This window comes from Pestalotiopsis fici (genome assembly GCF_000516985.1).
Source record: "Pestalotiopsis fici W106-1 unplaced genomic scaffold PFICI_Scf_13, whole genome shotgun sequence".
In the NCBI taxonomy this organism is placed as follows: Eukaryota; Fungi; Ascomycota; class Sordariomycetes; order Amphisphaeriales; family Sporocadaceae; genus Pestalotiopsis; species Pestalotiopsis fici.
In genome coordinates this window covers 1,087,395-1,108,789 of record NW_006917103.1, presented here as the reverse complement: position 1 = coordinate 1,108,789, position 21,395 = coordinate 1,087,395, and the positions used below count along the sequence as shown (strand labels likewise).

The window sequence follows — 21,395 nt, the reverse complement described above, 5'->3', positions numbered from 1 at the left end:
ATCGAGAGCTGGAGGTTGGCGAGGTGCTAGTGGGGGTGATGTCATTCCGTTCAACGGCTGCATAAATCGCGACTGGCAGCTCGGAAGAACCCGTCTGCCGGACCGTTGCTGGTAGCAGCAGTGGCAGTTGGAAGTGGGAATCCATTTCGGCTAAACGTGGACCTGGAAAGACTCTTTGATTGGAAGCTGCTTCACCTGGGCCCTACCAACCTACTGTGTAGGTAGGCATTACTATTCACAACATAAGTATCAGGTGTGATCTTGGCAATGCACAATTTTCATCACGACGGTTATGATATCTTTCGTCCACCTTGGGCACATGTTTCATTGGACTGGGATTTTGATTAGTGGTAGAAGAATCCCATACCTATTTAGCGGTTTTCGATACCAATCGCCTCCAGCTGCACTTCAACTTGTGTGCATGATATCCACAAAACGGGCTGGCTGTGGTTCCCAAAACTCGTTTCCTCGTCGTTCGAGACTTGTTCGAATCCTGGGTTTTTGATTATTGCTGCATCGCTTCTGATCTTTTGTGTCAACTAGTGATTGGGGGGATGCTATCAAAGGTGGAATTCGTAGGTTTCTGCGCCCAAACGACATAACTTCGGACGATTGGAGTCAGTAATAATCCCGGCAGATAACTAGACAGCAGACTTCCCGCGTACTTACCATCCCATATACCAATGCTTGCGTATATCGTGAAGCTCCTTTGAGACGTTGCTGACAAGATCCTCAATCTCCGATGGTTCGAGTCCCGCAAAGCCGAGCATCTTGCGATATGGTGCGAGCGCACTCAGCATGGCAGTTCCATTGTAGTATCCAATCCTCTTTAACCTCTTGTCCTTGGCCCAAGGACTCGTCGGCGCAGGGATCTGAATGTCGCAAATGTTGGTGAATCCGGCCTCGAGGAGATACTCTTTCGCCCTACGAACTTTGGACATGTCGCGTCCTTGACTTAGAGCGCCGACCTTGATCAAATCCAGCCAGCGTTCCATGGCAGAGCCGCGATGCGAGCCATCGGTGGAGAATATTTCCCATATACCGTCTTGAACCTCGATCCAGCCACCTGCGCTCATATGGTTGTACGCCTTGTGGAACACTGTCCTTATATCTGTGAAGCAGGGCCCCATGCTTCGGAGATGGACATAATCTAACCGAAAGGGGAAAAGCCAATCTTGTGTCTCGGAGTTCTCCAGGAAGAATTGGCAATTGCTCGTCCTTGGTGCCGCCTGGATAAGACTCAGATCTGTACCGACAACATGGCAAGTTGGATGCTGTTCTGCAAAGTCAATGGCCCAGATGCCAGTGCCGGTACCAATTTCCAGAGCATAATGTGGCGATTCGATCGGTGCCAAGGCTAGTCTGCCGTCTAGAATGATCTCGTAGAGAGCGTGCTGGAAGTCTTGACGATCTTGCTCCTCGCCGTCGTTGGGTAGATTATACTCTGGAGCATTTAGAACACACATCGGACTTTGCCACTTGTTGTCAGTGAGAGGATCCCTTACCTCCGGGCATGTATGCTTGGTAAGTCCGACCGTCTTCATCGTAGGAAATGAACCAGTCGTAGTTCGTCCAGCCTCTTTCCCGTTCCCGGGGTCCTGGGGCTCGAGAGATAAATTGAGCGTCAGGCTCTGGATTCCAATTCGCAATGCTTGAACCCAAGGCTGACTGCCTGGCCTCGATAATTTGGGATGGCAGCAGTAATGGCGCAGCCGGGTTTTGGCTCGAAGGCCCAGCTGGGCCGCCGCCCGCATCGTGGGTTTGTTGATAGTGAGGATCTTGCGACATGACCTCCACCCAAAGAAAAAAAAATTGTTCGTGATGATTTGGAATGCTCTTAAGAATTGTAGATCGAACTTCCGGTATATAATTTTGTTCATGTTCCCGGTCTTGAAATCTTTTGTTGAAAGCAGTGACTGTGAAGTGCTAGTCTTCTATGGATTTGTTTGATTCGGACCGGATTGCCGGCTTCTCGGCTTAGCAAGTCGGCCTTGAAGGACTCGCTAATTCCTTGCGTGCTCAGCGGTCCATAATGTAATTGGCGGTTGAGACCCAACCGTACGGGACGATACAACCATGATCATGTAGAAGGCTAACAGAAAGCGCTGGTCTCGACATACTGCAATGACCCTGGCCGCAATGCATGGTATACATTACGACGTTACTGGGAACAGGATTTAATGTGATCTTATGCCCATGCTCGCAAAACACAAGAAGATGCATGCAGTATCAAAGCGATTGTTGCAAACATGATGTGCTGTTAATTAGAAGGAGTGCTCTTGGGAGTGGACTGTCTCCTCAGTACGCAAATAATAATTATCTTAAATGGGGACATACTGATTAGAAATTCCTGTGACTCGTAATGATGCTGCACGCTTTGGGTCTTGCAGCAATTCCGGATCTCATCCCCGTTGCCAAGATGCATGTGCAGGGTGCTCAGCGCTTACAACAATGTTCAAAGTCCTGCAAGATAAAGATGGGATTGGAACGTGTGGGCCATGATTGCGTTACAGTCCGAATTATTATGATCCGGAACAACCATCCATCCCAAGCTAGTTGACCGACTGCCTGATAATATTGATTGTGTCTCGCTCAAAATACTACATATTCTCTTGGAGTGCAGGAAAGCTGGCGAGTGCTGGGTCACGTTTCGTACCCACTGCCGATGCGGGATGATAAACCCTGCTGCATACTGCTTTTAATGTAATGGAGCCATAACAAACAGGACCTTCTGTTCAATTTTTGATGTAGTTGTTGAGATAGATAATGTAGCTTAAATTCATTGTCATCTGGTTTCGCTTCTTGAAGAATAATAAGCCAAATTACCAAATATGCAAGATGGGTGGCACCGCATCAAAGCCGGACTATACTAGGAATTTCGAAGTGCTGGGGGCCGGCTTTTCCAGAACCGGCACTTTGTCACTTCAAATCGCCCTCGAGAAACTTCTTCAAGGACCGGTGGTGCACGGCGCCACAGGCTTACTGACACGGCCAGAATGTATGTCTCCTCCTTACCAGTCCCATATTTGTGGGAGCAACTGTCGGCTAACAACCCTCGAGCTTTCATTAAGAATTGGGTTCTCATCACCCGGGCCAAAGCTGATGGCGACCGAGAGCTCAGCCTCAAACTCTTGAGGGAAAACATGGCGGGATTTGTCGGTGGCACCGATGTACCTATTGTGTGCGTTGTGCCAGAGCTCGTCGACCTGTACCCCGATATGAAGGTTGTCCTTGTGACTCGAGATCCCGATACTTGGTGGCGCAGTTTTGGCAATATCCTCGACATGTCTACAGCATGGTACATTCCAGTTCTGGCTTCTATATCGCCCACACTGAGATGGTGGATCCCTTTCTATGTTGAGTGGAAAAGAAATGCAAGCGATCTCATCCGCGAGGCTGGTGGACAACCAGGCGTCTTTGGTCCTCGTAGGTAAAATTCAATGTACACAAGCGATGCTACCTACTGACTATGGGGCAGAACTCTTGGTAGCCCACGAAGAGATGGTCAAGCGAACAGTTCCACCAGAACGCCTCTTGATCATGAAGTTGAGTGATGGATGGGAACCCCTTTGCAAATTTCTCGGGAAGCCAATTCCCGATGAACCTTTCCCGCGAGTCAACGATATTTCCGCTGCTGAAAAGGTAGCTTCAGGGGTGGTAGTGCGATTGTTAGGGATGTGGTTGGCAGCTTTCTCAGTCGCTGGCGGCGTCATCTATCTTACGTTGAAAGCCTATCGCTAATTGGCAAACAATGGTCCAATGAATGGTTGACTAGGGAGAAACGTCATTCGCTTATAGACAACAATCCTCATTGTATATTCGCATGGGGAAGTCGGTGATCCGTGCCGTGAGAAGTAATCCAAGGGAACACATCGTATGCTTGGCAATTATAGCAGGAACGCGTTCAACTGCATGAGTGCTTGGTAGAATAAGCTGTGGAGTCATCGCACGACGCACTTATAAGAAAGGTGATATGTTTATGAGTTCACTAAATAAATGAAACCTTTTATTCTAAAAATGATCCTATAATTGAAAACAAGGGGTATTGGTATCTCCGCAGACATAAACTGCTCAAATCGCTTTTTACATGAATATTATACACATCCCAGCCCAGAAGATCATCAAGGCTTATTAGTAAATATTGTGCTTACGGGGCTCTTCCCCGGTGCACCAAATGTTCCCGCGCTCTCCCGACTCCACCTATCTCGGCCGGCATCAGGCTTGAGATAGGAGGCAATGTGAAGTTTAGCCGATCGCGGGGTCTTGGGAACATCCGGGAGTGGTCGATCCATGGGCACGGCGGGGACAGTCAGCCCATTTGGCCATTTGCCCCTGGCAAAGCTCTCCCAATCACCCGAGTATCGACCAGATGACGCCGTCTGCATCGAGGCGGCGGATCGTGTCCATCTGGTAAAAGAAGACGGGGCAATAGATGACCTGGTTTTTTGGGATCGTGCACTGCCTCTTTTGGAAGCCCGAGACATCCAGCTCCAAGTTGTCGAAGGGGCCCTCGCATTGCCGCTCAGTTCTGCGGCTAGCTCTTCAGCACCCAATTCGGCAGGGTTCTCTTTTGCACCAAGACGAGTACTCAGTGCCAGTTCGGGGATGACTGGTGCTGTTCCGGGAAGCTCAGCTGCTGACTGTAGCGGCAGGACAATGGAGTCTAGACTTGATGTGCTGGCCCGCGGGTTGTTTGAGAGGCCACCTGCTCCAGATGACCATGGCTTGTATCGATAGGGTTGAAGCAGAGCTGCATTATCATGTCTTTTACGTCGGCTCCTACGCATAAAGATAACTGATGAGATGACAAGCACAATCACAATCAAGATACTTGACAAAGTGATCGCTGCCACGCTTCCCGGGTTCAGCGATCCACTAGATTCACTGCCCGAAGCCTGGGCGGTGGTGGTAGTAGCCTCAGTAGTCGTCACGAATGACACGGACCCTGCTCCCGAGGATCCAGCCGAACTGAAGACGGAGTTCGAACTCGTGCCATCTTCAGTCGTGTCCAAAGAAGAAGTCTCCTCACGAGACACGGCCGATGGTCGTATTGTTATCGTCGAAAAACTGGCTATCGATGTTGATGTTGATGCTGATGTTGACGTTGAAGTTGTTTGAGCTGCCGTGACAGCAGTGGAATCTGTTGTCGCCCCAGCTAGTACAAGGCCAGGAGTCAATGGATGGGTTTCTAATATGCTCAAATCTTCTTCTCGAAATCGAATTTGCAACGCTGGACCCGCCGTGACGATGACACTGCCGGAAGCTGGTGTTGCTGCTTCTCGCGTGAAGCCCCAAACGCCGCCGCGGAAATCAGTCGTGTCGGTAGTGCAGGTATGGCCGCTAATGAGACGATAATTGATCAATATTGACACAGTTCAGGTTCTGTTATTTTGTCGTACCTTGGCACGCAGTATACTGCAGTCTCTCCGTTGACCACTGGAGGAAACCCTTCGGCTGTCCTTGTCTTTGTGATTTCACAACTTGGCCCTACTTCAAACCCACTTGGACATATGGCGGGGGAATAGTATTGGAATCCTTTGTCCTTGAGATTGGCGACCCACGACGGGGGATCGCACGATGACGGCCCGTTTGTTGGGAATGGTGGGAACTGAGATGGCACTTTCGTGGTTGTGAGCAGCCACGAGATAGAACACGGAGGCGTGAAGATTGTAGTGAGTGGCGCCAGAGGCGCCGTTGGTGTAGACATGATCGATAGCAAAGGCAGCGCGCCTTGGACGCCAAGGAGATCGTCCACCCTATGACAATGGCCGTCAAGAGGAATATATTCAAATCACCAAAGCTGGAGAGAGAGGCGCCGAAGGGCTGGTCGCGGGAGTGGCGACCAACACCATTTTTTAAGGTTATGGAACATGATAGCTTGTTTTGACAGCCCTAGTGTTTTACCAGGTAGATCACGCAGATCGGGTCCCATGTCTCCGGATGGAATCGGTGTTTTGAAAGCTGAGCGACAGGGCCGCCGAGAGCCCCGCACCCCGGCGGTGATCAAACCAGAGGAAGCGCTGAGACCTCTTCTTATTCGTGTGTTTTCCAGCTTGCCGCGCGAGGCACACACAAGAGTTCGGATGATGGATAACAGAACCTTACATTAGCAGTTGCAATCGTTCTGTTGCGACCCGTTATGTACGCCCCTTGTCGGGTGTGGGTGAGGTGCGTCAATGCGGTCGGATCCTATGCGGGGGGACTCGCGGAGGTGCGCGGGCCTCAGACACAGCGGCCGGGGCAAGAGTACGGAAGCGGATGCCCCGTGGTCAAAGCTGTCGGCCTTGATGCAGGAACAAAATTTTCAAATGATAAAATGTGCCTGTGCTGTACAGATGGCTTCCAAATATCGCAACGCTTGCCCGAAAGCACGTGGGTCGAAATGGTTCGTTTGGACCCTGAGAATCATGGCTCGGATGACGTCGGGGAGCGAGCTGTCATCCATATTTGACATTTGCACGTCCGAGAGTGCTTTGATGACAGGGTCAGCGGCACTGAAGTATGCAAGTGAATGTCATCTGCATATATCGGAAGCAGGTTATCGCTATGGTTCGCTTAGGCTTCAAGGACGAGAGAAGGGGTCTCTGGGCACGAGTACCTGCATGGTAGTCTGCGGAATCTCACAGAAGATGCAGAACCACGAGTCGGCGATATTGTATCCTCCGAGTATGCAGGAATGTCTGATATATCAGTCGTGGAGACTCGCGTCGGACGAACGATGCGAGACTGCAAAAAGAAGCACCTTCCGGTATGCCCAGACCATTGTTTGGAATGGCTGCATCTGTCGATCTGGACTATGAGACGACGGAGAATTGCTTGTGCATGCGTCTGGCACGTTTGGCTTCCCGAAATACTATCCCTTGTGTCTCATGGATTGTTTTGTTTTGAACACCTCATCATGTATTCTCGCGTAAAAATGTGCGGGCCTACGCGCGACGGCTGGCAAGATGGGCCTCGTTCGATGCACATTCCCAACTGGTCGGCATTGGGGTGAAAAGAGTTTCCCTCTTTTACAAGACCTTTATCCGTAATTCGAAAGTTCGTGACCAACAAGTCATTTTCCAGCAGCTTTTCTGGATCAAGGGCGGGGAACCCCAGGTTTTTGCAGATCCTCAAGACTCTCTGCCAGTCATCCAACTTGGGATACCGATCCTTGTCTGATGAGTTTTTGAAATGACGAACACGCTCTATGATAACGTAGTTGACCATTCGTGCTGTTTGATTCCACGTGTAGTACCTTGCGAGTTCCAGCAATACAACAAGGAATCTAGGCTTATGCAGTGACAGCCGAACGAATTTTGCCACCTGCGGATTCTCGTCTTCTCTCCAGTGCATGAGTATAGTATCTCGGAGTTGCTGATCTTCAGGGATGCTACTTGGAGGCTGCGAAGTAGGGGGAGTCAATGATTGAGTGGCAGGTAAGGGAGTGATCTGCTTAGGGCTGATGGAGCATTCCTCGAACTCAACGTCCGAATATACTGATTCTTCGTCGGAGTCTACTAATGCCTCAGCATATTGCCGTGCAGCCAACTCAGCGTGTATCTTTTGCAGCTGCCGAGTAAGCTCGTTGCACCGTCCCAGCAACTCATCTGTGGAAAGCTGTGAAAGTGCGTCGTTTGGAATATAGGTCGATGACAGCGACATTTGCTCTAGTTTGCCCTGGCATATGGCATCAATATAATTCCCGAGTGACTCCTTTTGCCACTTCATCGAGTGCGAAAACCCGGTAAAGTATTTGTGCCACAAAGCCGTGCCCACTGCCTCGCGGCCATATCGCAGCACGAAGAGACGCTTGAAGACGTCCTTGTCAAAATCGTCAGACCGTTCAAAGGATACCCAGCGCCTTCTCAGCTTGGTAATGTTGCTTTCCCGGCAACTTGCGCAGTAATCACTTTCGGTGCAAGAGTGGCACCTAGTGACGGGCAACTTTAGTATGGCAGTCTGCGACATTGCGGGCCGCTTCTTCCAGGTATCGACGTGATGAAATAGCACAGAATGGGGTGTATGGCATCTTCTTGCCGGTCACCCAAACGTCAGTAAAGTTGAAGAATAAAAGAACTTCCAAGCTCTATTGGGACGTGTGTCGAATGTGCAAGGTGCGAAATCTGGGCCCGCATATCTGGCCGTTGCTTTTTGATGAGATCTCCAGTCTTGGTAGCAACAAAACCAGCGCCGCAAGACAGTAAGTAAACAAACGCTTCAAACAGTGCGGGCGGCTCGGGCAGTTTTGGCTACTGTGGCCTTCGTATTCGGCATCAATTACTTCAATATAACCGGAAAGATGGCCATCGCAAGGAGTGCCCTAAATCAGCTCGTTGTCAGTGTAAAGACAACGTGTAAATGTTCCAGTGGCTTGTGGACAAGAGTTTGAGCTGGAGAAAGTAACGCCTGTTCCCGAGACTCCGGTGCGGATTCGCATACTACGGAATACAGAGCCCTTACTGTGTACCTACCTACATTAGGTATCCACACTGTGGTTACCCGTACCCCTCGTTGCCCTGTGAATAATGCGCTGGCTCGAAAGCACGATTGTGCAATCATCTCATACATACGGCCATAAGCAGTAATGCTTTTTCTTTGTTTTCCCCTTTTTGTCAGCAAGCAGAAATGTATCTCATGGCCATCGAGGAATTGTTCGAATAATACAGAGCACAAGTGAAATTCTAGATGCAATTGTTCTTTCGCGCGTACGAAAGCCGACGTTTCACTTGCTCCAGAAAGTCAAATCGCCGAGCTTCGAGGCTTCGCTCTGGGATATACTGGACCCGAAATACAGCAGAATTTGGTATGCATGTTGTCATGGCTGCCAATCACTACACATAAATTGACCTCTCTCTTGCAAATCTTTTTAATTCCATGAGTTTTCTCACCGACCAAGGTTCCCTACTACGCTACCCACCATGACTGCCACCTCACGATCCCAACCTGATCTCTCGGCGTCTGATTTGGCAGATTTACCCTTGCTTGCAGTCACTGTACTAGGAGGCTGGCTACCTTTGATCACACATTCCCTGATGGCATCTCCTACTGCACTGCGATTGCTCTTGAGTGTGCGGGCAGATACACCTCCGCGGTTAACAATCTCAACCACTCTCGTAGACAAGCTACTTGCCATAGACCGCCAAAAGTACGATGGCAGAGATCCGGTTTCCAAGTATGCCAAAAGTGGTTGTAGAAGGTTCGTGGGCTCGACATGGCTCTTCGGCCTCGGGATGAGAGGATGTGGCGGCGCCTTTGTCGAATCAAGTATGATCTCCAAAGCAACAATGTTTTGGCATCGCGCCGACACTTCTGCTAGTGTGCGATCTAATGTAGGCAAAGTGGCCAACGAGCGGGCGACTGAAGTGATTGAGCTTTGCAGAGCATTGCGTAGGTAGGTCTCCAAAGCCTGAAGGAGGAGGAGCGGTGTCCACTTGTCGGCTTTGACACCAGATGTGGGCGAGATAAGATAGAGCGCCGTCATGGCTGACAGTGTTCGGGCCTTGGTCTCTTCACTTTGTGCAAAGGTCGCCGTGCCGCTTGCCGAGCCTATGGCGAATTCGCGAATGATTTGTTCCGACGTGGTCCTAATCGATCGCTCAATGGGCGCAATGATGCTGTCTTGCAGACTCCTGATCGCATTGATCTTGTCGAGACCGTGTCCTTCTTCACCGGGCGCTTTGTGGTCCAGGACTTCCCGCAGTGATAATATCGTATGCGCGCATCGCACCAATGCTCTGTGATCCTCTCTCTTGCCTGCAGGTGCCGAAGCAGAGCTGGAGATCTCTGCATGTTGCACCTCGAGTTGCCGGCCTAGCTGAAGACAGCGCCCGACTGCCCTTCCCAGCTTCAGGGTCTCCCAAAGGCGGGAAGCGACCTGCCTGACCTCGTCTGCCTCGGCATGTTTCTGGATAACTTCCTTCTCAAGCTGCTTATAGCTGTCGTTCAAGCTCTTGACTTGATGGTCGATCTCGGATATGATCTTTGTGCTCGATTCCGTCTGGTCCTTCGTATGCGACAGGAGCGGGATTGCAGATCTTGTCGTGAGCGAGTCTATGTGGGAGTCTATTTCTTGCGCATCGAAGAGGACCTTGGAAAGCGGCGTCGAGAGGTCTAGCGTAGCATCATTGGCATTATTCGTGGCGAGAACAAGGGTATTGGCAAATGAAGCCGGCCGAAATTGAGGATCGAGAAAGGTCTCGTAGTCAATGTAGGAAGGCTCCTCCTCAGCATTCGACGCCATCGTCCCTCTTGCTGTGCGCCAGAATTGCAAGACTGGAAAGGCGATTGGTCACTAGAGATCGTGGAAGGGGAATGGTAGCTGTATTCTGAACGTCGCATCAGGCCAATTGCGATAGCTGTCCACTGGAATGTGCTTGAGCCGCATTGGAACCTCGCCAGCGGGTGTTCCCGTGCCCCACGTTGTCAGCTACCACTACAACTGCAACCTCGTTATGACCAGCCACTGGCGGCAGTGTCAGGCACTTGACGGCATATATCTGGCGGTATCTGCGTTGGTCTGTATTCTTTACTGATGTACCATTTATTAGATTCCGGGGGATTTGTTCATAAGTGGTTAATATTGTTTCCAAGATCTATTGACCGATTCCAGATAATTCAATCAGTTGACGGTATTGGCCCTGGCTGTGCCTTTCCTGGTATTGCAGGCAGCTAAAAGCGGTGACAATGATGCAGAGGTGGTAGTGAAACAATACCACAATCATCCAGTTCTTCAAGCTGTTGTGTGATAATCAGTCAACTTGGACTTGACTATTTCGCGCCATAAGCCGCATTTACAACCTCTTTTAAAGGATACTGACTGTCCTAGGACATGCTATCTTTGAAGCATGGCGGCAGCCCTTCAACACGCCGCAAACTATATTTCAGGGGTATCGAATGCCACCATAGTTCTCGGTTCCATGTTTGCACGACAAGTAACATGTCGAGATGTGAGAATCAAGAACGGGCCTGAGAGAACACATAGCCCTCAATTACGAGCGTCAGCGCCAATAGTCTCGCGTAGTCTCGCTAGACGGCCATCAACCCAAGCCTTCTGCCATGCATCGACCTTTCCGCCAAGAATTGTGCAGCTTGCCGGCTCCAGTAGCAATGTCCCCCTTGCCACGATCGTGTCCTTCTTGAGCAGTATCTTCTCCCCAATGTTCAGTGTGCCCACGCCGATCCTGTCGATGCGCTTGAGCTCGAGCCCATAGACCTTTTGCCCTTTGCAATCCTGCAATACGAGCCGATGCGTCGAGTTCTTTGGCGTCGCGCCTCCTGCCCCAGACAGGCCACCAGCCCTCACGTTGGGTCCTGCGGGGATGACTTGTGTCGCCGCACTGCTCACGCTTCCGCCCTCATCCTCGTCTTCGCCAGCGGTTGGCAGCCGGATGATCTCCCGCCCGCGACTCTGCTCGCCGCGCGCAATAGCCTCGAGCTCCTCGACCTGCTCCCACTTGCTTTTGGTAAGGTTGTCAATGTCGAGGACCTGCACCAGAACATCCCGGGGCAGCCTGAGCTCCTTGGTCTCCTGGTTCGTGATGTTTGACGGCAGGGCCGCAGCCGAGGCGTCCAGAATACCGGCGGTAGTGATATCTGCGGCCATGAGACGGGCCTTGGCGGTAGCAGCAAGCGCTGGAAGAGGAGGCAGAGGATTGCGATTAGGTAAAACACTACGTATCCATGCCGCTGTAGGTGCTGGGAGCCCTTGGCCCTGTAATGTAGAACGGACTTGTGATGCAACATCCATCTCGTGTTTTGTGGTGGACGTTTGAAGTTCCTCGCTGCTCAGCTAGCTAGCTCATCATCCTTGCCAAAGTCCAAAAGGGCATTTTCATGACATCAATGACGTGAAAGTTGGATCAACAAAGAACGCGCATGATTTTCTATTATTGTGACAGTGGCATCATAAGAAATTGTTCATAGGTTGAGTGATCACTGATTGAAAGATGTTGCTGTGTGTTTTAAAGACTTTATGTGCAGGTCTTATAAAGGTTAGGCAATACTGCATTAACTCAGGTACAAAGCTGGAGTATTCGGTGCATGAATCCATGGGCTTGTTCTGGCAAGCAACGCGCCACAGTGGCTGTCCTCACTAGGACACCACCTAAGCGTTCAGGGAAGCAGCTGGCTTCAGCGTTAGCTCTTACCTGCACCAAGTAATGTATAGCACAGGGGTCAGTCGATACAGCTAGCTGTTCCACCCCCAAGCTGTCACCTCCGTTCGAGACATCTTGAACTTCCAAACCCCTTGCAACACTGCACAAGCTGCTGCTGGCTCAATTGACTTACGCGGCTCCTTTAAGAGTCTTTGGTAACTCACAGTGTAGTCTCTGCAATCATGTCCACAATAGCCTCCCCGCGCGAGCCACCGCGCCGCCTACCATCACAAACCCTCATTACGCCAACGTCTTCCACGCGGCCCTCCCTCGACGTACCACGCTCGGCAACCACGTCGCCCAATCCCAACAGCACGCCCACCAGCACCGCTGCAAACCCAGCCAAGCGCAACCGAGCTGCACTCCGAGAATACTATAACCTGCGAAACAAGACTGTGACGCCTAGTGTAGAAGTCACCGACGAACTGGGAGAGAATCACGAGGCTTCCGAGGTGCCGCCATCAGAGGTGGACAAGGAGGGTTTCGATGCCGAGGCTTTCGTGAGGGAGAAGCTCGAAGGGTCCGGCATGCAGGAGATTCTCAAGCTATATACAAGGACTTTGAGTGAAATCAGGGCGTTGGACGCTGAGAAGAAGGCACTGGTCTACGATAATTACAGCAAACTGATTTCGGCTACGGAGACAATCCGAAAGGTGTGCATCTATGAGAGGACTTGGTTGAATAGGTGATCAGAGTTGCTGACTTATTGCAGATGCGCGCAAACATGGATCCTCTGAATCCAATGGCATCGACACTAGATCCTGCAATTGCGCAGATCTACTCTCAAGCATCGGCTATTAGGAATACACTGCGAGATGCTGTGCCCGAATCCACCCAAGCACAAATTGAGGCTGAAGAACAGATGAAAAGAAGGCTACGAACAAAGCAACTCGCTTTGGAGGTCTTGGGTACACCAGACAAGCTTCGCAACCTTGTTAACGATGGCCGGATGGAAGACGCCAGGCAAGCGTGGAAAATGCCACGAAAGCTTTTGCAAAAGTGGATTGAGCAGGGAGTTGGAGGTAAGGATGTAGAAGCTTGCATTGAGGATGGCGATGCTGCCTTACGAGGAGAGGCAAGCCGGTTCAATTGGAGGGCGTCAAAGACTGATGGCGATTGATGGAACCAACGTCAAAAACATAATTGGGCTTGGCAATGCCTGGCATTGTTTTATTATCATCTCGCGACGATGATGCGGCTATGAGCGATGACGCTGCCAACGTCTGGCTTACAGCTGAGAGATATCAATGGTCTCGAAAGGGTCCCGATCCTTTTCGCTGACTAGCACGGTGTATTCCGCCTGCCCAGACTCCTTCAGTTGTTGCTCTAGCTTGGGCTTGAGACGCTGTGTAAGGTACTGTCGTTCCGAATTGCTGTGAAATACTGTGACCACAATCTGGCCTGATTGTGTGTGGTACAGAGCGTCATGGTGGCTCATTTCGCCGGTTACAAGAAGCTTTGCGTCGCAGCCTTTGAGGACGCTTGACCCTGATCCTGCGCACACGGCAATCTTGGGGATGATTTCATTCTCCGAAATGGTGCTGCCAGTTGGCAAGGCGATGGAGATATACCTTTGACCGCCAAGACCAGCCGACAGATTTTTCAGAAGAGCAGGCAAGGGCAATGGCTTGTCAAGAGAGACGCTTCTACCATAGCCTGCACCCTCGTGACCGTCGGGCAAAGGTCGAGAGATGGGTTGAAGGACAGTAGACTCAACCTTGGACTGACCATTTACTACAATGTCGCAGAGCCAGTCATTGAGCCCACCATGGGCAGCATCAACGGCGGTGTGGGGACAGTAGACTGCAACACCGGCTGCGATGAGGCGGAGGAGAGACGATTCCATGGGGACCGCATTGGTCAAGGACTTCAAGCCTCTGAAGATGACTGGGTCTGTAAAGATATATGAGCAGGCGTCTTGTTAGAGTCTGGCAATATGGCAACGTACGATAGCTCACTATAACACTGGCCTTGACACGTAGAGCCTCATCTACGACAGCCGCAGATAGATCGTTGGTCAGCAAGACGACATTCTCAGTCTGAGCAGTCAAGCGCGCATCTTGTGCTTGGTCAAGCAAAACTGGCAGAATATCAGAATCACTTCCATTCATAAACCTGATGGCGCTGTCAACCTACGGCCTGTATTGTCCCATGCACTATCGGCCAATGCCTTTGGGTACCTGAGATCTTGTGAGCCAAACATGTGTCTACGTCATCGAGTATACCAATGAGTCTTACAACTTGTTAATTGCTTCAATCACCGCGCTGGTAAACGATGGCTTTGGGGCGTTGGTAGCCATGGTTGTTTGTGTTCTTCTTTGCTGAAAGAGCTTCGAATCCTGGTACAGATTTAAAGCTTGATGTACACAAACCAAAGGATTTGACGAGGACTGTTTTTTCAGCGAAACAGAAATTCGAAAGCTAGCACGCTGGAGTGAACGCGCACAAAACATTCCACCAAGACAATATGAGATGACTTGTACGGCAAGTCTAGGTAGAATTTGGGTGAGTGCCTTCTGTCAACACAAACAAAGGATTGGATTGGTTGGATGGAGCTCGAACCAAAGCTTGAGATCTTGAGCTTCAGACTCCTTCTATGGGTGCAGTCATGTAAAGTGCGTATTCCTTAGCCGCTGAAGCTCCATTTTTAGCTGGCAACTCACTCCAGCCACAGCTCCAAGGGTCCCGCCGCTCCCCTCCCTTGTCACACTGTCAAGAGCCTGGGAAGCGCGGGGCATTCCGAGTCACCGTCACCCACCTTTTGGAGGGGCAGTTGGTTACATTAGCTGACTGCATTTCATCATAGGCCGCAAATCGCAGTCCCTTGAAGTCTGGAGAACTTCTGCCACCAGACCCCCAAAACACGCCCAGTATTTTATCATCATGGCAGAGTCGACGATAACTGAGGCCTCGCTGCGTGGTGCCATCACCGAGAGATTGAACGCTGTTCATGTCGAGGTCACAGACATGTCTGGTGGGTTACCCGCGTCCAGCCCTTTTTCTTCTTCTGTCGGTTGTTATCTTGCGACAAACGCACCAATGTCTCGGCGCGAACCGATTACAAATATGACCAACCGCTGCGGCGTAACAACCTACCTGCAAGCAAACACTAACTGGGGAAATTTACAGGTGGCTGCGGCCAATCCTTTACCTCGCTCATCGTATCACCCCAATTCGCCGGTCTGAACTCGCTGAAGCGGCACCGGGCCGTCAATGCCGCCCTCAAGCAGGAGATTGCCGCCATACATGCCTGGAGCGCCAAGTGCCAGACGCCCGAGGAGTGGGAAAAGGACAGGGCAAAGAACGGCACAGAGGCAAAGCCGCCCATGGACGGCACAATCGGTGGACAGGTACAGGGCACGAATGCATAATCGAACGGGGCAGCATCACAAAAGGAAACATATCAAACAAAACGTCGGAACCTTTCCGCAAATCGGCTCGGCCGAGTGAGTCCCGTATAGTCTTGACCATGCGCGTCAGAGGGAAAAGAAAAATGAACCGGCCAAATACATCGCTGGCAACTTTTTTTCGAGGGATATGGAGCGCAAGATTTGATTCACGGTCAGGGCATATATGGGCAATAAGATCAAATTATTACTTCCAGGCCATATTATTCACGAAATAAATACACCAAAGATCAATGACCCAAACTCCGTTGAGGTTTCCTGTGCAGCAAATATAACAGCGTCTTACTTGAACTCGTCCCTCGTTTTGAGCTCCTCGACCAGATCGGCAAAGTCTTCGTCCCCATTATTCGCCTTGTCTTGGAAAGCCGCCATGTTCTCCTTTGCCCACTGCGCATCCTGGCCGGCGGGCGGCACCGTGAAGCCAGCCTCCCAGGCAGCCGTGATATCGCCAAGGATGAAGACGGCGCGCAGCTCCTGATCCTGGGGTGGCTTGGTTGGATGCGCTGGGTGCACGATGCTGGACCACGCAACGTGAACGTCGTTGCAAAGCTGGTCAAAGTCTTGCTGCGTGCGTGCGGCAGAGGTGCGCACATGCGCGGTGATGCGGTTGGAAGCGCGCTGGAGAACTCATGTTAGCCATTGTTCTAGCAAGACGAGAGTAGGTAGACAGAAGGTCATGTAGGAATAAATATGGGTAAATCAGGTTTCAGTCCACATACTGGTCTACCTGCAACGTATGTCTCCTGCTTTGCTGCGTCAGTGATTTTTACGTTGACAAATAACCTGGGTGTTGTGAATTTGTTGCTGTGGATTTCTGTAATGGCCAATGCCAAGGCATCTTTCTGCTCCGATTGGAGAGGAGCAATATGTTCAATCTCATACATAGGCATATTGTGTAGCTTTTGATAATTCGATGGTCACTTGCGTAATATGCTGTTTATATGTAAATGTAAATCAAATACAATAAACTTCAAGACAACATGAACAAAGTTCCTTTTTAATAGTTATTTTCCATTCTCCAAATGCCGTTGCTCCCCGGCTCAATATTGTGCTGACATATGCTGGATGACGTCCTTGCAAATAGGCCCCGGAATGGTGGACATCGTCATACCTCCGGATTTCACGGCGATGTGGGGTAAATGGCCGGCGGACCGAGGTCGGAGATGGTCATATTAGTGATCGAGGGGAACTCGAATGAATGCCTGTTACGGAGGAAGAGGCGAGTTCTTATTGTAAGCAATGCTCGGAGTCGAGCACTGATTCGCTACCCCTTTTGGCGTTCTCACGGCATCAATTAAACAGCTTAGAAGAAAGCTACTTAGACGTTTAGACATTTATAGTTTTAGTTCTATCGCCACTTTCTATGATGTCTTCGATTCATTTCAAATCACCATATTTTCAAAGGTATTGGCAAAGACACGATATTGACTTTTTTAGATGCACCTGTTTATTGTTGTTTGTGGGTATATAGTTATTCGGCTGATTGGAAGCGTTGACTTCCGTGTGAATTCCAAATGCCCGTCATGGCTGCGCGGAAGAGCAGAGCTGCGAACTGTCGCCCTCGTTGGGTTTCCAGGCGTAGTGATAACAGGACTTGAGCTGATGTCGTATGGTTTCAATTGACTTAGAAACCGGGGCCGCCGTGAGGACCACCGTGGCCACCACCGTGAGGACCTCCGTGTCCTCCGGGGCCACCGGGACCGCCAGGGCCACCAGGACCACCTTGGCCACCTTGGCCACCGTGAGGGCCACCAGGACCTCCCTGACCACCGTGGGGACCATTACCGCTGTGAATCACCGAGTCAGCATCCGCCGTGGCATATATCAAGTCATATCAATGAATGCTTACCCGCCGTGGGGACCGCCGTGAGGGCCGGGACCACCTTGGCCGCCGTGAGGGCCAGGTCCTCCGGGACCGCCAGGTCCGCCGTGCTCGCCGTGCTGAGGTTGTTGGTGTCCGCCGTGCATCTTTTCTGAAATCTTGTGTTCGATCTTGTTGATGAGACCCATTGTGTCGAGAGAATAGAGAAAGTAATCGAGAATTGGAGGGGGTTTAAGTATTGATGTTTTGAATTGTGGATGAATTGGATATTTGCCCCTGAGAAGGTGACATTCACCGCTTTTATGTGATTAAGCTCTGTTCTCGCAGGAGGCCGCCATGCTGCTACGACTCGCTACAGCAGTATGGTTTGCTCAGCCGTCGACCGACTAAGACCCTGATGAATGAGGCTATCCAGGTGACGTCGGGACACAGTCGGACGCGTGGCTTGTGGAGTATACTAAGGCTAGCGCAGGAACCTCTACAATACTCAGCTCCAGAATAGGGACCTTCTCCAGACTTGCCTGGAACTTCGGCATCGGATCGTGCCCTCACCACTGATCGGATTGAGTTAATATTAGAATGCGGCCGTGAAGATCATGCGATGTTCCCGCTTCAGCTCAAGGAACCAGCACATTCCAATTGGCATTTCGTGACGCAGCAGGTGGACCTTGGGAGACGTATTCATATGTGCTGGCTAACCGCCACAGCGGCCTCCCGACGTCATTGAGAACAACGATAACAAACTTGATGAGAGATGTCAACATAATGATAACCATGCTATGTGCATTTGCTTTGTAAATCTCTTTGCTTTATTATTGATGAGGGGTTCGGTGAGAACGAAGCTCTCATATCGCCGTTGTACCGAGTCGTAGGCTTGGCAAACAGCTGGAACTATTCGATACTAAAAGGCTTGGCAGCAATGCCCCCATTGTGCCGTTATTCCGCGTTTACGCAGCAGTACTTGTGTCTGTCACCGCAATCACAACTGGAGTTTGTCGAGCATCTTCCAGAATAGTCAAGCTGACGAATGAGCAACTATTGGCATGTTCCAGGTGGTTCATGCGGCCATGAATACCAAACAGTCTGTCCTCTGGCTGTGTCGTCAGCAACTTGTCAACTAGGTAAATTCCTGGCCAGCTTTCAGTCGCAGTATTGGTTGTTGTACGCAGTATCTGCATCTCAAAAGCTGGTGACAAAGTATCGCAAATAAATGACTCAGCAGGAAATCCTCATCTGAGTCCGGGTCTCTTATGATCAACAAAACTTCATGATATGAGGCTTTAGCTAAGGACCTATAGCCTGTGAAAGTGACAGCATCTGCAAGACTGCAGCCATAGTCAACGGGCAATTTACGTCTCAGGTATTGGTTGATTGCCATAGTAGACCAAACTATAATTTGCTAGCCGGCCGAGATCACCAGGGTCTGACACTTTGAAAAGGACCATAGATAGGTTTCGGCTGCTGGTTTTATCTCTTGCAATCCTGTAGTTGGCCAGAACATGAATCGGGCAGGAGTCATATGAGCTTTCGAGCTTCGGAAGACTCTTTCGCCCACATACCGATACGGCTTTGCTTCCGCTATTAATAGGCTTCTGCGGGGAAAGCAAGCGTATCCCTAACTAGGTGGGAGACCTGGATTTATCCGAAAGTCATCCCAACGTTTGTGCAAATACGGTTAAGTAATGCCCTGACATTCCTTTCTAATGCAATGGCGTTCACGTTACGGCCACGTGATCGAACCATTCATTCCTGCGAAGTGTTCTTCGTATCCTCTTCCTTGGATTCTCCCTCTGTGCTCTTTTCCACTTGAGGAGGCATGACGAGCATCTCGATTCGCCGCAGCTGAACCTCCAAGATCGTTGTCCCCTCTGGCAAATTCCTTGATTTGAGCTTGTCTCTTTCGACATCAAAGTAGAGAGACCAGAAGATTCCTTCCCGGACAGCTAAGAAACCTTCCCAGCCTGCGAAAATGAGACGCCGGTCCTGTCTTGTACAGTCGAAAGGCCCGGAATAATTGACTTCTGCAAACGGCCGCGTGCCAAACTTGACTTCGTAGGTGTTGCGGTCGACGTAGATCCAGTTCATTATCGGAGGGTCATCGCAGATTGTCGAAACTAGACCCTCGTACGGAGCATCGGGGAAGGGAAGATAATAACCAGCGAATGGGTGGCCAAAGGGTAGGTTGGGGTCCGTCCCAGTGTCCACATATAGCTGTGTTCGTATATGGTTAGTATGGCTCAAGTGAAACCCTGAATGGTTCATCGGAGCAGGAGCAGAACACGTACCTTATCTCCAGAGAGCACTATGTTTCTGCCCTCCAAGGTCCGGCCATAATCGGAAGACTTTGTACAATGGATCTGTAGGTTGTTCTTTCGACCTCGATGCTCGTCCCTTCTGGCACGCGATTGTGTTTGGCGGATCGCTTCAGCTGCACCAAATGCACCAATGCCAGCGACCAAAAAGGTAGCCATCAGGTCGAAAGATGTCTCCAGTAAATATCCAGGAATGGAATGTGTAGGTAGCAACTATATTTTTGACGGAGTAGTCGTGAACCATGCAACTCCCGGGACGATCCGTTCCAGAGCTTGCAATAGTTAATAAGATACAGAAATGCTAGCGGATTAGTTCTCTCAGAATGGCATGTCTTTTTCAACGTCGTCATGTGCGAACGTCGCTTGTATTTGTGAAATGTCGCGCAGTCACGCAAAAGACTTCGTGTATTTCTCTTCGATGTTTCCGCTTTGGGAACTCGGACTTTCAAGCACTAGAAGAAGCTCCAACCAGGAAATATTGACGTCTAGGTTGGCGCTACGTAGGCTGACTGCATATGTGCAACTCAACTTTGGCATGTATACGTCAAGATGAACTCAATGTCGTAGCTGCATCTAGTGTATATTACATACGAATGGTACATGCTTGCTGCACACTCTGGAAATTTTCAAGCCTTCCAACTAATATGTGAAATAGTGACTGAAAACCCCCAAATACTTGAGTAGCTGTGTAGTATAACGGGCGTCCCGGTCCTCTGTGCTGCCTTTAATATTGAATTGTGCACTGATGTCGTCATTATTGTCCTATGAAGCTATGGTATGCTGCAATTGATCAATTAAGTATACAATTTCCCCGCAAATTAGGACGATGGAAATAGCATAAGCTTCGCGGCACCTGCGGATCTGCGCGTCCCCGCCGCGACTACACACACCTTAAGCAAACACGAGTCACATGTAACGGAGATGGTAAGATCTTTCGATGACTCGTTGAAAAAGTAGATGCTCGCTCCTGGCAGTAGAGTGGAATACGCCCAGGAGTGCACACTCGCCCATCTAGTTTGGGATACGTCGAAGATGCACCGTTTTGTCAAAACTTTGCTCGTTGGTCTCTTCAGTTCGTGACTTTATCGATAATGAGCATCATGGATCATAGAGCATCTCCGCCGTTGGTTAGCGGTGCAGCACGTTGTTTTGGAGTCTTATTTGCACGACTGAAGAGAAATCGTATCGTGATACAATGCTACCGTGACGCGGTAGTGTTGCATAGTCGTCCTCCTGTGATGGGGTGCTCTTGCGCACCGATTTTCCCAAAGAGCGCCATGACTGCAGAGCCGGTGGTATCTAAATATCTCAATACAGCCAGAATTACTGATCAAAGTTATTGGATCGAAGCAATACGAAACTATACCAACAGGCGGCTTTGAGTATGCTAGAAAGCCTTAAACGAAATAGGACGTGCAATACCATGCGGCCTGCATTAGTCCTTCATTGCTGACTGTGGCGGCACAGGAGCGGAAAGTCAATCAGACCAGAGGCGCGAGTCTTCCGATCGTCCAGAGGAGATATCAGCAGGTCTGTCTTCCCCATTTTCACCATCAGTGTTTAATCGGAATTTCAAGTCTTGTATTTTTTCTTTTTTCATAATAAAATACTATCTGCAACCTCATATGCCTAAGAAGAAAGCCAACAAAATTCTCTTGAAAAATCCTCCAGATCAGTCTTCTGAGCAACAGCCAGGCGAGTTTCCCGTCTCGCCGCC

General features: G+C 50.2%; 12 protein-coding genes across 12 annotated transcripts; 3 read left to right on the top strand and 9 right to left on the bottom strand.

Annotated features, from left to right (window-relative positions):
* Positions 1–665: 665 nt before the first annotated feature.
* Positions 666–1,788, bottom strand: PFICI_14761 (uncharacterized protein; the record flags this gene model as incomplete). The annotated part of the gene is made up of 2 exons (XM_007843342.1): positions 666–1,444; positions 1,506–1,788. 2 exons carry the CDS (start codon positions 1,786–1,788, stop codon positions 666–668), a joined length of 1,062 nt encoding a protein of 353 aa, XP_007841533.1.
* Positions 1,789–2,838: 1,050 nt separating this feature from the next.
* Positions 2,839–3,741, top strand: PFICI_14760 (uncharacterized protein; the record flags this gene model as incomplete). Its single annotated transcript, XM_007843341.1, has 3 exons — positions 2,839–2,998; positions 3,061–3,426; positions 3,479–3,741. The coding sequence occupies 3 exons, from the start codon at positions 2,839–2,841 to the stop codon at positions 3,739–3,741; spliced, it is 789 nt and encodes a 262-aa protein (XP_007841532.1).
* A 380-nt stretch (positions 3,742–4,121) lies between these two features.
* PFICI_14759 (uncharacterized protein) lies at positions 4,122–5,707 on the bottom strand (the record flags this gene model as incomplete). Its single annotated transcript, XM_007843340.1, has 2 exons — positions 4,122–5,340; positions 5,400–5,707. The coding sequence occupies 2 exons, from the start codon at positions 5,705–5,707 to the stop codon at positions 4,122–4,124; spliced, it is 1,527 nt and encodes a 508-aa protein (XP_007841531.1).
* Positions 5,708–6,867: 1,160 nt separating this feature from the next.
* Positions 6,868–7,950, bottom strand: PFICI_14758 (uncharacterized protein; the record flags this gene model as incomplete). The annotated part of the gene is made up of 1 exon (XM_007843339.1): positions 6,868–7,950. The coding sequence occupies one exon, from the start codon at positions 7,948–7,950 to the stop codon at positions 6,868–6,870; it is 1,083 nt and encodes a 360-aa protein (XP_007841530.1).
* Positions 7,951–8,866: 916 nt separating this feature from the next.
* On the bottom strand, positions 8,867–10,222 carry PFICI_14757 (uncharacterized protein; the record flags this gene model as incomplete). Its single annotated transcript, XM_007843338.1, has 1 exon — positions 8,867–10,222. The coding sequence occupies one exon, from the start codon at positions 10,220–10,222 to the stop codon at positions 8,867–8,869; it is 1,356 nt and encodes a 451-aa protein (XP_007841529.1).
* A 744-nt stretch (positions 10,223–10,966) lies between these two features.
* Positions 10,967–11,728, bottom strand: PFICI_14756 (uncharacterized protein; the record flags this gene model as incomplete). The annotated part of the gene is made up of 1 exon (XM_007843337.1): positions 10,967–11,728. One exon carries the CDS (start codon positions 11,726–11,728, stop codon positions 10,967–10,969), a length of 762 nt encoding a protein of 253 aa, XP_007841528.1.
* A 591-nt stretch (positions 11,729–12,319) lies between these two features.
* PFICI_14755 (uncharacterized protein) lies at positions 12,320–13,257 on the top strand (the record flags this gene model as incomplete). Its single annotated transcript, XM_007843336.1, has 2 exons — positions 12,320–12,790; positions 12,850–13,257. 2 exons carry the CDS (start codon positions 12,320–12,322, stop codon positions 13,255–13,257), a joined length of 879 nt encoding a protein of 292 aa, XP_007841527.1.
* A 108-nt stretch (positions 13,258–13,365) lies between these two features.
* On the bottom strand, positions 13,366–14,437 carry PFICI_14754 (uncharacterized protein; the record flags this gene model as incomplete). The annotated part of the gene is made up of 4 exons (XM_007843335.1): positions 13,366–14,030; positions 14,086–14,217; positions 14,274–14,317; positions 14,376–14,437. 4 exons carry the CDS (start codon positions 14,435–14,437, stop codon positions 13,366–13,368), a joined length of 903 nt encoding a protein of 300 aa, XP_007841526.1.
* A 583-nt stretch (positions 14,438–15,020) lies between these two features.
* PFICI_14753 (uncharacterized protein) lies at positions 15,021–15,508 on the top strand (the record flags this gene model as incomplete). Its single annotated transcript, XM_007843334.1, has 2 exons — positions 15,021–15,111; positions 15,267–15,508. 2 exons carry the CDS (start codon positions 15,021–15,023, stop codon positions 15,506–15,508), a joined length of 333 nt encoding a protein of 110 aa, XP_007841525.1.
* Positions 15,509–15,826: 318 nt separating this feature from the next.
* PFICI_14752 (uncharacterized protein) lies at positions 15,827–16,434 on the bottom strand (the record flags this gene model as incomplete). Its single annotated transcript, XM_007843333.1, has 2 exons — positions 15,827–16,162; positions 16,264–16,434. The coding sequence occupies 2 exons, from the start codon at positions 16,432–16,434 to the stop codon at positions 15,827–15,829; spliced, it is 507 nt and encodes a 168-aa protein (XP_007841524.1).
* A 734-nt stretch (positions 16,435–17,168) lies between these two features.
* On the bottom strand, positions 17,169–17,554 carry PFICI_14751 (uncharacterized protein; the record flags this gene model as incomplete). Its single annotated transcript, XM_007843332.1, has 2 exons — positions 17,169–17,331; positions 17,394–17,554. The coding sequence occupies 2 exons, from the start codon at positions 17,552–17,554 to the stop codon at positions 17,169–17,171; spliced, it is 324 nt and encodes a 107-aa protein (XP_007841523.1).
* Positions 17,555–19,109: 1,555 nt separating this feature from the next.
* Positions 19,110–19,837, bottom strand: PFICI_14750 (uncharacterized protein; the record flags this gene model as incomplete). The annotated part of the gene is made up of 2 exons (XM_007843331.1): positions 19,110–19,577; positions 19,652–19,837. 2 exons carry the CDS (start codon positions 19,835–19,837, stop codon positions 19,110–19,112), a joined length of 654 nt encoding a protein of 217 aa, XP_007841522.1.
* Between the last annotated feature and the right edge of the window lie 1,558 nt (positions 19,838–21,395).